Source organism: Rhinolophus sinicus, chromosome 12 (assembly GCF_057876585.1).
Source record: "Rhinolophus sinicus isolate RSI-liver-muscle chromosome 12, RSI-T2T, whole genome shotgun sequence".
In the NCBI taxonomy this organism is placed as follows: Eukaryota; Metazoa; Chordata; class Mammalia; order Chiroptera; family Rhinolophidae; genus Rhinolophus; species Rhinolophus sinicus.
In genome coordinates this window covers 23,359,753-23,376,279 of record NC_142512.1, presented here as the reverse complement: position 1 = coordinate 23,376,279, position 16,527 = coordinate 23,359,753, and the positions used below count along the sequence as shown (strand labels likewise).

Genomic DNA, 16,527 nt, shown 5'->3' with positions numbered 1-16,527 from the left:
CCCCAACCCCCCCCCCCCCCCACTTTACCCCCGATCTAAAGGTCTCCCAGGAAGCAAATGAGACAGTAGAGCTCTAGCCAGTCTAGAGGGCCACACAGAGCTGTTTGGGTCCATCTAGAAGCCCTCCAGCACTCAAGAAAGAACACTTTTTGAAAAAAAAAATTGTTTTTATTGGAACTCATCTGAACATCAGATATACCTGGTGTTGGTTAGCAAGAACCGTTTGTACATTTGATATTGATGGTGCCAAAACCAAAACAGTGACTGGACATGATGGGGAGAGATGTCGAGAACAAAAACCTGATTTTGGAGAGGAAAATAAAAGCCAGTCAGATTCAGTGAGGATGCAAAACCTGGTACAACAAAATCCTTTTACAAAATATAAATTTATTACGAAAACCTGGAAGGATAATCTGAGAAAGGGAAAGATAATAGGAGGCCAACAGGAAGGAGGCAGAGGAGGTGGAAAGAGAGAAGACAAAGAAGAGATGAGAGGAAGAAGAAATAGAGCTGAGCACAATAGAGGTGCAGAAGCTTACCTGCCCAGTGGCACAAAGCCTTGCTACGTAATCTCATCATAAAACAAAGCATGCTGAAACACAGTGCCCTACCTCCCATCCGTTTGATTTCTAAGAGGTAAATAAAGAAGCTCCCTGGAAGGGGAAGGTTGTTCGAAAACCCAACAACAAAAATTAAAAAACAAACAAACAAAAAACACCAAACCACACCCCCGTCTCATTTCCAATGTTCACTGTTTAAAAAAGGAATAAATCCGCCTGACAGCAGGAGAGGAGGAGTGGGACAAAGTGAGAAGCTAATGGACTGCAGAAAGCCTGACTCCCCCAGAGGGGGGAAGGAGGAAGGGAGAGACATGTGATGGTCTCCTGGGTGAGACACGGGAGACCAGGGAGAGAGAAGGAGCAGAGGAGAGGGGCAATTAAAACGCTGACGTCTAATCTAGTTCACTGTGTTAAAAAGCCGCATGCACAGCAGGCCCCGAGGGCCCACACTGCTCCCCGTGTGGCCATGGTGGACACTAGCTCCTGGCCTTGTCCCCATTCCTTCACAGGTCGGAGCGGAGCCGTGCAGGTGCTGTGGCAGCGGCGGTGGTGGCGGCGGCGGCGGCGGCACCTTCGGCCAGTCTGCTGGAGCCGTTGTTGGAGGGAAGGGTGAGTGGACAGGCCGTATGACAGGGCAAAGAACACTGAAAACGCCTCATTTCAAATAAAAAAGAAAACAGCAGTCTATACACAGTTGTTTGTTTTGGTTCAGTACAAACAGAATAAAAAGTCGTCGCTTTGATGGTCAGGCAAACACCCAATTCTGGAGAGGAGGAGAGGTGACGCCCAGCGGGTGGGTTAGGAGCCCCAGTGGCTGGCGGAGCGCCTGGCTCGGTGGCCCTCTCCCAGGAGGCAGAGAGCACAGCTTTAGGTAGTGTAAGCCTTGTTCCTTTTATTTAGAATAACCTTTTTTTTTCTTTTTCTTTTTTTTTTTAAGCAATGTCCCCACTCCCACGTTGGGCCAGTACAGATTACATGAAAACTGGCACACCTATCGGCTGGAACACAGATGCACCAAATGAGGATTTAAAAACTTTCCGAGCGAAAAGTAGAACAAAAAGAAAAAAGAATCTCCTAGCATTTTCCCCAAAGGTTTCACTCTCCCGCCACACATACTCTCCAAAGGACCGCTACACATCCAACTCTGTAAGAGAAGACAGAGCAGTGTCAATCAGGGAAGCTGGGAGGCCACCAGGAGGCTTTCCGTCCCGACAGGCAGAAGCCGGTGCCGCCTGGGCCAGGCCCTGCAGCCGCACTCACCTATGTCAGTTTCTTGGCCTTGTTGTAGAGAGAATCCACTACTTTACTCATGTTCTGAATCGTTTCCAGAGCAGCTTCGTAAGTTTTATCTACTGGGGGTTCATCGAAAATGATCAAGACACCCTCCCCCTGGTCCAAGATCCCTGCAGGAAACACAACGGCAACCCACATAAAAGAAGGGATTAGACACAAAAGCATCTGAGAAGCAACCCACGCCCTAGTTGCCTCACTTTCTCCAGAAAGGAGGTGAAACACATGTATCCCTGTGCCATTTGTGCACGTTATCACACACTCTCATCCCAGGGATCCAAGGGCCAAGGATCCCAGGGAACCACCAAGGAAACAAATGGAATTATCTTCTTGCAAGATAACAAGAGCATGATGTCTCTTCAACCATTTCATCGCCACCACTAGTCCCCTTGCCTGTGTGACTATTACTCACCATGAAACTTCTTGTCAAGAATCATCTGTGATAATTTCCTTTCCACATCGGCCTAAAATCAAAGCACACGATTAAAAGGACTGGTATCCACTAGGCAGAGATCACACTGACATGAAAGCTTTGTGTAAAAGGGTCTCAGGGCAAATGGACTGAAAACAAAACATCAACAATGCAACTCCAGCTCCAAGCCCGTGGCCCCCATTCCCCACTAAGAAGCTGGAGAGTTTCCAACAGGCGCACGGGGTGTAAACGCCAGCCCCTCCATACACCGTTTCCCTCATCCCTACCAAGACAAGCTCAGGGCTCCTTACCTTGGAGAGTTTGATGAGACTAGATATGTGTTCAATCTAAAAGGAAACATAGAGAGACACCAACACTGAAAGCTTTGCTTTGCCTCTAATATGGGGAGAGGGGGTAGGGACTGCTGTAGCTCTTAAAATCCTGCTGGCTGTCTCTATGGCCAGACTCTCTTTGGCCACGCTTAGGTGTCTTGTGCTGTCCATCTGCCTTCATCACTACAGACAATAAACACATCCCTGTCCCACACACCCAGAAGAGAACACATTTACCACATGGGCAGTGAGGGCAGTGACTATAAAAGCAAGGAGGAGACTGTGCTGAATACAAGTAGGGGACTCTCACCAGCCTCTACCCTACGGCATCTCTCTCCTCGACTCTCGCTCCCTTGTCAAAAAAATCTCAATCAAGCTCTTGGTGGCTTCTTGTCCACCAGGCACAGCCCTGGAAGCGAGTTGCTATTGTGGATGCGTGTGGGAAGGGAGGGGCTGCAGTGAAGACACCTCGCCAGAAACCCCCTCCTGCCACAGAAGAGCTCGAGTCCCCAGGAGCGTTCTTACCTGTACTCGGGAAAAAGGCTCAATGACTCGGATCAGATTCTGTTCCAGTAAGTTATCATACAACTTAGCCAAGTGTGTGTTGATGATTGGGTCGTCCCGGAGCTCTGCCCGGTAATCTGTCAGAGCCTGCCAAAAGAGCCAGTCGCAGAGATTGGCAGAGACGCACCTGAAAGTCACACTACTCCTAGCTTCCTACGTGGTCTGCTGGCCCTTGTAACTACATGGTTGACTGTAGTTCTAGAGTATTTGGGGAGAAGAACAGACATGACAGAAGGTAGGAGAAAAGGAACATCAAGAACTAAATGATGGAGCCACCTTGGCAACAGTTTTCCACCCAAAAGCTTCATATGGACAGCTCAAGCTTGTTAACTACACAAGCAGTTCTCAACATGTATTCCCCAGAACAAGCAGGATCTCCATGGGGGGAAAAAAAAGATTCTGAGGTTAAATGCTGAATTGCACAGCTGGCTCTTGGAGTTTTACAAAGAACACGAGCAGAGTATAGCTCTCAGCTTCATGTCAGCTGTGCTATAAAATATTAAGGGAAGCAAAGAAATCATACCAACTAAGGCACTGAAATTGACAAGAAACCTCCAGGAAGATGAATCTTGGGGACAGTCAGAGCCACATGGTCTATTCTCTGTCCACACTAAGTTTTTCTTCCAGAATCTAGATTTGTTTTTAGTAAGTTGGCCATTATACTCAGACTAAGGGGAGAAAGGTTCAGAAAAGAAAACATGTCTCACTCTGTTGCTTACACAAGTTTTTCTCCCTTTTCAAACTTTCACAAACACTGAATAAAACGCACAGGAGGCAAAACAAGCCTAGGACATCATCCTGAGGAAGCGCCTTGCAGTGCGCAGGCACACATCAAGACTTCTCTGTCGTCCACAGAGAGAAGCAGACCTGGCATGTCAGGAGCTGAAGGAGTAGCTAAGACTGTGCTGTGTGGAACAAACACTAGGCCTGGAGTTAAACCCTGACACACATTTGCTGTGTGACATTAGTCATCCTCTTTGAATCCCAGCTCCCTCAACTGTAAAATGTAGGTAATAGGTTTGCTGCAGAAAATCAAAGTGAAAAAAGGACGACAGAAAGAACTTTTTGAAACGGCAAGAGTACTGTATGTAACTGAGGTATCACAACAACAAATTTCATTGTACAAAAGTGCTTTAACTATTTCCTGGTTCTGACATTGCACTATTTTAAGATGTTACCAGTGGAGAAAATTGGGTGAATGGTACATGAGATCATTCTGTACTATCTTTGCAACTTCTTGTGAAACTATAATTATTTAAAAACAGTTGTTGTTTTTTTAAAAAAGTACTTAAATGCCCCTCTCCTCCACCTGTTCCCTACAACCCAATACCATGCTTACCTTTTCAAAATCTGCCAGTGATCTGTTCTTGCTAGCCTGGGCCACACATTTTAATGCTTCTGTCTAAGAATGAAGAGAAAAATAGTGAAAATGACCTATTCTGCACACCCACATCCCACCAAACAAGTCTCGTAAGCAGTATGCTACATCTCAACAACTTCTGGCTACAAGGGAAAATCTGCCCTGCCACTGTTCTTCAGAGGCTTGGGAAGAAAAGCTAAAAGAATACTACTGTGTGCTATTCAGGTGCCCTTTGAAATCTGAAGTGAATTAAAAATACTAGGCAACGGGGGCCGACCCAGTGGCTCAGGCGGTTAGAGCTCCGTGTTCCTAACTCCGAAGGCTGCCGGTTCAATTCCCACATGGGCCAGTGGGCTCTCAACCACAAGGTTGCCGGTTCAACTACTCGAGTCCCGCAAGGGATGGTGGGCTCTGCCCCCTGCAACTAAGATTGAACACGGCACCTTGAGCTGAACTGCCGCTGACCTCCTGGATGGCTCAGTTGGTTGGAGCGTGTCCTCTCAACCACAAGGTTGACGGTTCGACTCCCACAAGGGATGGTGAGCTGCACCCCCTGCCACTAGCAACGGCAACTGGACCTGGAGCTGAGCTGTGCCCTCCACAACTAAGACTGAAAGGACAACTTGAAGTTGAACGGCACCCTCCACAACTAAGATTAAAAGGACAACAACTTGACTTGGGGAAAAAAAAAAAGTCCTGGAAGTACACACTGTTCCCCAATAAAGTCCTGTTCTCCTTCCCCAATAAAATCTTTTAAAAAAAAAATACTAGGCAAAGGAGTTTTCAAAAAAAAGGACCCTGACAGGATTCTCCAAAGATGAGAAGCAAAAAGGGAAAATGACCAAAGAACTGTGATTTATTTCCTCCTCCTCCAAGACTCACTGTCCCCACACCCCCCAGGCTCCTTCCTGCCCACAGACCTTATTACACCTGGGCTTTATCCTTCTGCTGGGTTTGTACAGGGCACATACCAAGGTGTACTTTCATTAGGGCTGAGGCATCAAAATTCTACGTATTACACTGAACGTTAAACTCCAGAGTGATGAAAGTACAATCAGTGGTTGAGGGCAACTTCTAACCTAGTTATGAAAGGCACTTGGCCAAGCTATCGAGTCTCCAATCAGCAAGAAATCTACAATATTCATCTTTCTAGAACGGCCTGACTCCTGCTTGAAAGCTGTCATCAAGGTACACAGAACCAGAAGGAGCTCTTCTTGTACCAGCCTAAATACTTAAATAAGGATGGTGTGCCTTATACAACAGACTTTAAAAATGATGCAAAGCTAATCATTAGTGTAATCTGTCTCTAACAGCTATCCTATAGAAAGTTTCATACTGAGAAAAACCTGGAACTTAGAGCCAGATAACCCAAGTTCAAAGTCTGGCTCCACCATTACTAGTTACCTGACTTTGTCCTGGACACTTGACCTCTTTTAGTCCATCTCAACTCTAGTTCTAGATAGGGTAGTTAAGTCTTTCACGATAGTAATAACCAGTATTCTTTTGGTAAAAACTAGTAGCTAATCTGAAACTTTTTCTGATGAAAAGCCAATTAAAGCCATTTGTAGAGAAGGAAGAAATCATCTGCTGTGGCCATTCCTCTAAAGACACAGTGAGACAGCCAATGTGTCCATTGTTTACAAACGACCACATTTGAATCTACAAAGATTATTGTTACCTTAGTGGTGATAATCAAGCAAAGTACAAATAGAGACGGTGCAGACATCTGAGACGTCATCCTCACACAGGTCATACTCATAGCTACTCAGGCACGAAAGGTAGCACAAGAAGGGCTACTGACCATCAAAGGCTCTTCTCCACATCCCAAACTCAGGGCGTGAGTGCAAGGACACTATTATTATGAGAAGCACTCAGGTGAGTCATAAAAACCTAGTTTCTGCACCAAGTCATCCAATCCTCCCTAAAGCACACGTGCACCTGACCATACCAGGCTTCAGACTCGGAGAATCCAACATTTCATATTCTGCACATGTCAAATTTGCAAGTCAGGCTCATGGTAGATAAATGTTCTGGTCAAAGCTAAATACAAACTAACTAAATGCAAATGCTACAATTCAATTCTATAAATCCCTCAAACCACTTCATGTCTGTAAGAGTACCAAACACTGACTTTTCAGGCCAAGAATTTAACAGTACAGGAAATACACTGAATGGTCTTACAGGAAAAAAGAGGAGGAAAATAATGAAATGTAGAACGGAGACCTGAAGAGCACTGGTCTCACCAAACACCATGTCTGACAACATGCTGGCTTCAGGGCGAGCAGAGGTCAGAACTGCAATCGAGGTTTTCCCTACCTGCCTCCCAGCATACCGAAGTGCAAGCTTTCCGCTCACCAAAGCCTGGACATCTTCTGGGCTGGAGAAAAAGACAGACGTGGTCAACTGCTCCAGGAAATTATGCTTGTAAGTACAGGTTTAGGCCAATATTTTTCTCAGAAGTCCACTGAGAATCAGCCCCCACCCCTAAATCCGTATGTCCCTCACAGTGCAGAAGTCAGGCTTTCTACACTCTGGAAGAAAGCTCAGCACTGAAGAGTAGAAAAACTCCAACATTAAAAAGAAAGCCACACTGAACCTACCAAAAGTAATAAACCCAACAGGCAGAGTGAGTGTAAGTTAAATTTCAATAGAATATATCTTATTAAAACCCCTGCGTAACCCAAAGATCCAAGAAGAATCCCAGAGAATATCTCATTTATTCCCAAAAGACTGGATAAATTCTATATTATTTTTTATAAAAAGACCTAACTGTCGTATAAGCTGTTGTCCCCTTTTCCAAACCTCTTCCTAACCTCTTAACTCACCCCCATTCTGGGTGGCCCAATTGGCTGGTGCTGGTCTATAAGCTATTTCCTGGCCTTCTGTCCTATGCTCAGCAACCCTCTGGACAGAATAATTGCAGGATGAGAAGAACACTCCAAGGGCCTGGGAAGGAGACTTCTCAAATCCGTCTCCCTGATTCTGGAAGGCTAGCAAGCAGAAGTGCTCTGGATTACCTTCGAACCTCCCCCTCTACCCCAACCAGCCCAGGGGCGGCTGCTGCTGCTTCTATAACTGGCCAAACTCCTTGCCCAAGCAGAAAAACTTAGTTGAAGAGCTTGAGTTCTCATATCCCAAAGTTAATGTGCACTTACGTGTTGAGCATGATTTTGCAGAGCAACATGTACTTCAGAGATGTGATGGCCTTGGGGCTATCGATGGAGTCGTACCCCTCAAACGCCTCATAGAAATATGAGTATGCAGTTTTCCAGTCTTTTTCCTCTGCTGCATGGATAATACCTGGGCATTGAAAAGAGTAAGAGCCATATGAAATCATAAAACCGTACAAGATCAGAGATGGGAAGGGCCTCAGAAATCTACCCCAGCCCCATCTACTTATTGATGAGGTCAGGAAAGGAAAAAGGACCTACCCAAAGTCACTGCCAGCTAGTGGCAAAGCTGAGAATAGAGCCCAGGTCTTAGACCTCCCAGTTCAATGTCATCTTGCCAATATAAATTCCCAAGGAGTTAAAACCCAACTCAAAGGGGACCCTAAAACCTACATCTTTCTCCATGCTTCTCACCCCTACTGCAATCCTACTATCTTTTAGCGCCACTAGAAAAGGCCATGTTTATCCTCCATTACATAACCTTCACAGGTCAGGAAGTTGACCCAAACATCCCTGCACTGCCTGAATGACTTATAATAACATTAACCATTTCTTTAAAATTGCTTTTCTAAGCTTGACATTTGTATAATGTCAAGTAAGCAGCTTTCGTGGGAGAAAAAATATCCAACTTCTTATATTCTCATTTCAGGTATTTGTCATTTATGGATGTGCTTTTGCCTAGATGCAATCAGTATATAGATTTCACATAAAGCCAAATCCATGAACTTAAACGCACAGTTAAGCAGTATTTCCTTAGGCTGATATACCATACATAGTTCATCTAACCAATTTTCTACCTTTTAGAAGTTGAGTTGCTCGCAATGAGCCTAACTTTAATTGAACCTGCTATTACTTCCAACCTATGCTATCACGTGGGATAACATGAAAATTCGTTCTTTCTAGCTTGGGAGGCATCTAAGCTCTGCAATTCTGTAGCATCAATTCTAACTCTGCCTCAGCCCCTTATGAGGTTATAGACCTCAGCACCATCCATTTGTGTACCACAGGGCTTCTCAACATTTTACACATATAAAGTATTCAGCACACTGTGAAAGGAGTGAAAGGCTGTAACTGTTTACACATGACCGCAAGGGATCAATGTTTCAGCACACTTAACCCACCTGACACATACCAGTGTCTGGTACGCTAACTGGGAACGTCTGACTTAATAACCATTTAGTAAGTGATATGTGCCATACCCCAGTACTTTAACCCTACCCAAATCAGATCCTCCTCGTACTGTTCATAACTACAGAAGCCCACCCTTCTCTGCAGCCAAGGAAAGCTCCCTCAAGAATACCCAACAAACTATTAACACTGCTAAACTAGATGAGACAAATCTCCATTTTTCAATACCTCCCAGTCCAGACGTAGAGAACAGACTAGACCCAAAATAAGGTTAAAAAAAAAAAAAAAAAAGGTAAAATGAGCTCCCCACACACACACCAAAATACGGTATATTGTTTTCCCAAACGCATTAGTAAATAGGAGCCACATTAGAACTATGAGCTTCATGGTTGGCGTGAGGTTTACTGTTTAAAAAGACAAAAATGAAAAACTAGACTGTCGCTCATTGAATACAAATACTAATAAGGGCCTACCACGTGCCAAGTGCTGATATAGCTACTATAGAGAAAATAAGGATGAATGAGGCCCTCACGGAGCTCAGAATCTCACAGCGGGAAAGATGGTCACCAAAACAGAAACAAGGGGATTAGTACCATAACAGGTACACAATAATATACCTTTAATAGGGAAGTCTGAAAGCAACTAAGAGGGTTTATAGACAAGACATTTGAGCTGGATCTGGAGTTTGCCAAGGGGACAAGATGAAAAAGGGAATTTCCAAGCAGAGATGACAAAATATATAAACACCCAGAATCAGGAACATGTGAAGTCGTTTGATGACTAGGAATTAAAACCAGAGATGAGGATGAAAAGGAAATGATGCCTTTCTTTTGAATATCATGTTCAAGTATAATTTAGCCCGGGGATAATGGGGAACAATTGGAGAATTTTAAACATAGGAGTTATATGATCAGTTATATGTATTTCAGAAAAATGACTTTAGGACCAGTAAGGAAAATGGATGGGAAGTGACTAGGGACAGTCAGACCAGTAAAAGACTCCAGTGGTCTAGGCATTAATGAAAGCAATGATTGTAGAGATGGAAAAGGAAGGACAGATTTGGAGACAAACTCAACCTGATCTGGTAACTGATTGGAGATGAGGGGTAAAGGAGAGGAAGGAGTCAAATTACTCCAAAGCCATCAGCTTGAGCAACTAAGTCAATAATGATACCATTAACTAAAATAGGAAATGCAGAAAAGAACGGTTGAGGGGGGAGGGGTTAGATAATAATTTTGTTTTTTGACATGTTGAGATTGAGATACCTCTGGGACATTTAGGTGTGTATGTCCATTACACAGTTGAAAATCTGGATCTGGAATTTGGGAGAAGGTGAAGTTACTGGAGATCTAGATTAGTGCTATGTGGCAGCTAAAGCCATGGGAGAATACGGGGTTAGACAGGAAACAGGGAAACAGGAAGCAAAAAGAACTAAGCAAACAACAGCAAGGAACACACACACAGAAAAGGCAGTCAGGGAGAGGGTCCCAGATGGCAGATCAGGTAACCGCTACACCTACTACATCCCAAGATCACACCAAAATTACAAATACATTATAGAATCAGCCTCAAGGCTTCTGTTTAACTGAAGACTAGTTCAACAGAACCCCTACAACTAAGGGTATAAAGAAGAGGCCACATGGAGACTGAAAAGAAAAAAGAGGCACTCAGAAGGAAAAGGAAATAGCAAAGGGTAACCAAGGATAACTAGTCAAGGGAGGAGACCAAGAGGACAGCAATGTCCAAGAAGCCTAGAGTGTTCAACAGGGTCACCCCCCCCAGAGGTCATAAGGTCGTTACTGACTGCTTTCAAGGAGTCAAGAGGGACAAGAAAGAGATACTTACTCTTTCAATTTTTTTAAGAAGCTTGAGAGAAAAGGAGAACATAGCAACTTAAAAAGGAGAAAGGGCTGTGCTTTTTTTTAGCTGGTGTAGTTCAAAGACTAAGAAGCACCAAGTGGAGAAAAAAGACTACAGACTTAGAATGAATGGACCAAGAGGACAGGCAGAAGAGTGATAAGGGGTAAAAACAGATAGTGATACACATTCTGGAGAAGAAGGAGAAGTAAAGAGGGTTCGCATAAAAATGGCCTCTATTTTCTCTGAGAAATCAGATGCAAATTCACCTCTTGACCTTGAAGGAAGGGCATAATTAAAGAGTAATGGCTTAAAGAAAGTGCCAAGAGTTGGTCTAGGCTAGGTGCTGTGATACAAGCTTCACATTTAATCCCCACCATAATCCTATGAAGAGGTATAATTGTTATCACCATTTTACAGATGAGCTAAAGCTAAAGCTAAAGCTAAATTACCATATTTTGCCACGTATAATACACTCCCGCGTTTTTGGACCAAACTTTCAGGGAAAAAATTCTTTCGTTTTTATTTTCTAATTCAAATTTTTATTTGTTCTCATTTAGGTACCTGTTTTTTGTATTATAAAGGAATTTTAGCATTTATTTTTTAACATATTACGGTACAAGAAATTTTATGTAACAAATAATTACAAAACACAAGAACAAATACAAGGTACAAGAAATTTTATGTACTTGTAACAAACTTATGGTATTTATGCATCATAGAAGGCCAAGAACTCTTCATCGTTGCAAGTTCATCATAAGTTCAACAAAACAGATTACCGTATTCCAGGGTTATTATTTTGCATACGGATATTGTTATTGATTTCTAGAGTTACACTTTTAACCCAGAAGCATAAATAAAAGTAAAAATATTTATATAGATACAGAATTAGTACTACCCATGTATAACATGCATCCTTATTTTTCCCTCACAAATTTGGACAAAAAAGAGCCCATTATATATGGCAAAATACGGTAAGTAACTTGCCCAAAGTCAGACATTTAGAAATTGGCAGAACCAAAATTTCCATATAAAGTCTGTATGTATAAAGTCGGTTTCTACTCTTCTTAACCTCCAAATGACAAAACGTGCCATTTGATACAATACCTGAAAGGCATGCAGGGCAGGTTAATTATCTCTTGTATAGACATGGAAACAAAGACTACAGAGAGGTAACAACACCAGGGCTTAAACTAGTCTTCTGCATCCAATTCTAGTGCTCCTTCAATTACGATAATAAATTACAACTAATAAAAGTTGCTGACTGTAATAAAACGTATTCTATTGGCCATGCCTCCTAGCCCGAACAATCACACTTTCCATCAGAAAGCTGAAATGGGAGGGTGGGAGGTGCCTTTCCTCAGCCCTAATCTGAGGCCTTTTGGAAAAGCCCAACGTGCTTCACAAAGATCTCCAAGTAACAACAGACTTGGGTTAACCAATTCTGGAAAGCGACTAAGATGGAAATGAAGGGAGTTTTTTAAACCTAAGTAAGACCTCTTTAGTCTTGACTCTAAAAATCAGGTGGCCTGGTCAACCAAGGATAAGCATGTTGTTAATATATTTTAGGCAGTTATTAGCAAGTTAATAGGAGGGGGGCAGCTAGTTAGAGAGGGAGCCTTCTGATTGGTTTCTCTGAGGAAGTTCAAGCCAAATTAGCCAATTTTATTTTCCAGCCCCAGCCCCATTCCTTCCACCTGTGAAATAAGAAGTTTTAAGAAAACATCCCATGAGTAGCTACAGGTATTACCTGACTGCATATCCAAGGTGGCCTGCAATTTAGGGGGGCAGTAGATGGCATTTGCTGTGGTTCGAGCAGAGGTTAAGGCAGCTCGTGCTTTCGGCAAGTTGCTCAGGGCATGGTATGTTTTGCTTTCTAAAAGCTGTACTTCCACCAAAAGGGCTTTGTCATCCATCTTTTTCAACTCCCGCAACAGCTGAGAACCTGGAGAAGGAAAAAACATACACCCTTTTCTTATTCATAATCTTAATACCTTAATGCCATAACATCTCCCTCTCCATCCTTAGAAGAACACCCAGAATAAAGAAATCTACCTGAACTCAAAAAGAAGTTATCTATTTACAAGAACTGAATTTTCTGCTAATGGGCTATGTTCCAAAAGAGAAAGTAGGATCTCTCTGAAGCTTTCTGCATTCTAAGGACAACATTAGAGCCAAGAGGCCAAGAGTCCTACAAGGTTACTTCTAAGATTGAAATACAGGGGAAATCTCCACACAGAAAATGCTGTAACTAGTTATCCAGTTCAGATAGGCACTTGATCTCACTCTCTTCCTGTTCAGCAATCACAACACTACATAAGAAACACCAGGGTTGGTGGAGGAAGGAAAGAGTTCAGACTTGCATAATATATAAAAATTAACTTAAAGACCAAATGCAAGACCTAAACCTATGAAACATAGGCGTAAATCTTTGTGATCTTGGATTAGGCAATGATTTCTTAGGTATGATACCAAAAAACATAAGCAACAAAATAGATATATGGGATTTAATCAAAATTAAAATGTGCTTCAAAAGACACCATCAAGAAATTGAAAAAACAACTCATAGGATGGTAAAAAATATTTGCAAATCACACATCTGGTAAGGGATTTATATCCAGAATAAACAGTAAAAAGACAAATAACCCAATTAAAAAATAGCAAAGGATTTGAACAGCCATTTCTCCAAAGACATACAAATGGCCAATAAGTGCATGAAAAGATGCTCAACATCATTAGTCATTAGGGAAATGCAAACCAAAACCATGTGATACCATTTCATGCCCAATAAGATGGCTAAAGTAAAAAAAGACAGACGATATTAACAAGTGTTGGTGAGGGTGGAGACACCAAAACCCTCACACATTGCTAGTAAAAATGGTGCCACCACTTTGGAAATCAGTTTGGTAGTTACTTAAAGCTAAAGAGAATTACCATATCACCCAGCAATTGCAGTCTTAGGCATTCCAAAAGTAAAACATGTCCACATAAAACCTGCTCACAGCAGTATTCAGGATAGCCAAAAAGTGGAAACAATCTAAATGGCTATCATTGAATGAATGGATAAATAAAATGTGGTATAGCCATACAACGGAATATTATTTACCAATAAAAAGGAATGAAATATTGATATATGATATGACAGGGATGAACCTTGAAAACATTATTCTAAGTGAAAGAAGACAATCACAAGAGACCATATATTATATGATTCCATTTATATGAAATGTTCAGAACAGGCAAATCTACAAAGGCAGAAAGTAGATAAGTGACTGCCTGGGGGGTTTGCGGCAGGGGAGGAGAAGGGCAGAGAGAAGATGAGTGGAGATTAATGGGAAGTGATAACTAATGGGTATAAGGTTTCTTTCTGGGGTCATGAAACTGTTCAGAAATCAGACAGTGGTGATGGCTGCACAACTTTGTGAACATGCTAAAAATCACTGAATTGCACACTTTTAAAGGGTAAACTTTATGGTCTGTGAATTGTATCTCAATAAAACTTATTTTCTTAAATGCTACTATTAGTTTGAACAATATGAAATTGCCATTTTTGCAGGATAAAAATGGGATATTAGCAATTTTTTTCAACTTAATAGATTATAAAAGCCCATGTTCTTCCATCTGGGAAAAAGAGTCCAGGATCTACCCATTAATTAAACAAAAAAGCAGCAAGCATAGATTTCAGGGTGTTTAAAGGCCACATAAGGAGAAAGAATTTAGTTGGCCCACTCCAACTTCCATATATATTTGCACTCAATTTAATTTCTTTAAAACAGATTTTAAGTATAATTATAAATAGATACAGTAAATGTGATAGACAGTAAAACTTGCAATTTGACCCTTTTGTTCTCTAAATTTAAAAGATTAACTCTAGTTAGTTTCTTAGAACTTCCAAATGGCATTTTTCCATGAGAGTCAGTAAATATAAGCCATCTTAAATCCTTTGCAGAAGTAGGAAGGAAGAATATAATTTATTATTTCATAACTAATAAGAGTAGTCAGGTCCTAGAATACATTCACCAGCCAGTTAGGATGACTTATGAATCTCTCCCAGCTTACTCACCCAAATGCAATGCTTCCTGGTACCTCTTGGTATCAAAGTACAAAGACACCAGTCTTGCCTAGGAAAGAGAAAAGGCATTGACTGATGAAAAGGGGGAAAAAAGCCAAAGAAAGAAATCAAAGATTAACAGTCACAGAACTGTTACTGTTAAATATTCAAGTCCTTATGAGAGCACCAAATTCAGCCTAAAAAAGTTATCTAGCCCATGGTATTGTCTCCTATGATGGCCAGTGACTGTTAACTTTACCCTGTTGCTTCTTCTTTGACTCAAGTCAGCAGGTCTGTCTCAAAACTTCCACCAGAGCAATTCTCATGAGTGGGACTACTACCAGTAATCTTTGGGTGTCTGGATAATACACCCAAAATACTTTTTGATTCGGATGATGATACTTACGTTCAGTCTGTCTAATGCCTAGAGACCTGAAATCAGTACTAATGCAGGCACATACCTCCAAAGCTTGGCGTAAGAAAGTTCTTTTCTCTGATTTGGCCCATTCGATGCACTCTAAACACAACTCGACCTACAAGAGGGAGAGAGAGTGCATGCAACATTATGTCCTCATTCTTCCCACAGACCTTGCTTTGGAGACTAGCTTTCATTCCCTTCTTATATATTACCCATGTTGCTCTATTTAATGTCTCAGGGGACATGCTTTGATCCACAGTATCTCAATGTGTAATGGTTATATCGTAAAGGAGAACCAACTAGGTTTTTAACACACAAATTATCTTTGTGCTTAGACTGTGTTCCTTTGGAAAAGAACTTCATTGTAGAGATTCCGCTTCTACCTTCCCAGGAGGGACCCAGAATTTCCAACATACGTAGCCCTGGAATGTAGATTTCTATGATGGCTGAGAAATTTTCAATGCAGAAATTTCTCCCTGAACAGTTGCAAATAGTAACAGTAACGTGTTAATATGAATACATTAGTAATAAAGGGGAGAAATTCTCAGCCCAAGTACAAATAGTTCCTAACAGTTGCTTGTCCAGCTAGCTCTTCCCGTTCAGATTCTAAGAAGTGCAATACTGCAAACTTAGCTTGTACTAAAGGGAGCAAAAAGAAATTAAAATCAACCTAATACTTAAAAGGGCCTTTAAGATTTAAAGGCAATCTGAACCCCCAGTTCTACCTGCCACCCAAGCAGTGATGCCATGTGCAAAACAACTGATTTAAAGTAGTGTTCTGTGCTAGATGGTCTACTTGCCATCAGGTATCCTTGACATATGAGCTTTGACAAAGTACATATTAAGTACTGCAGGTCTTATATCACTTTTGTATTAAGATTCCCAATCAGAGCCTAAGATAAAAAGAAAGTGAGCTTTTTGGGAACTAATTGCTAATTCAACAGGTTTTTATAGAAATCCAAAATTCTCTTGAGACATGTTGTAAGGAGAGAAAAATAAAGGGACATAATCCAAACTGACACATCTTCTGCCTTTGGATCCTAAATGCAGTTCAGTATGTAAATGGATGACATTAAATGGTGTTTGGAGGATTCAACAGTGATTCAATGAAACCTTTACAACTCAGTGGAGCCCTCTGCTGGCTACTTTAATCTCCAACTCTAAACACAACTGATCTCATAAAAATGCTACAAAAATCAAAATAAAAGCAAGCCAATCATAATTTCAGAGTTTTGTGTATGTTCTGAAAAACCAAATTGAAAGTAAGATCTCTTTCACGACATAAATGGAACTGAAAATATTTTGCTGACTATTTTAGCAACAAAAATACAAGAGTCTGTAGTCCTATGCACCTTGGGAGGCACTAAGAAAAGCATACCATCACA

The 16,527-nt window shown here is 41.7% G+C and overlaps 1 protein-coding gene across 1 annotated transcript in view; it reads right to left on the bottom strand.

Annotated features, from left to right (window-relative positions):
• Positions 1-146: 146 nt before the first annotated feature.
• PSMD11 (proteasome 26S subunit, non-ATPase 11) overlaps positions 147-16,527 on the bottom strand; it is a 29,215-nt gene continuing 12,834 nt past the window's right edge. Inside the window, exons 4-14 of the mRNA XM_088802073.1 lie at positions 15,186-15,257; positions 14,737-14,794; positions 12,424-12,618; positions 7,674-7,818; positions 6,835-6,895; positions 4,498-4,560; positions 3,120-3,245; positions 2,574-2,609; positions 2,263-2,314; positions 1,821-1,963; positions 147-1,704 (exon numbers count right to left, since the gene is read on the bottom strand). Coding sequence (XP_088658199.1) covers positions 1,821-1,963; positions 2,263-2,314; positions 2,574-2,609; positions 3,120-3,245; positions 4,498-4,560; positions 6,835-6,895; positions 7,674-7,818; positions 12,424-12,618; positions 14,737-14,794; positions 15,186-15,257 — 951 coding nt within the window. The 3' untranslated portion in view covers positions 147-1,704. The remainder of the gene's footprint in view (positions 1,705-1,820; positions 1,964-2,262; positions 2,315-2,573; positions 2,610-3,119; positions 3,246-4,497; positions 4,561-6,834; positions 6,896-7,673; positions 7,819-12,423; positions 12,619-14,736; positions 14,795-15,185; positions 15,258-16,527) is intronic.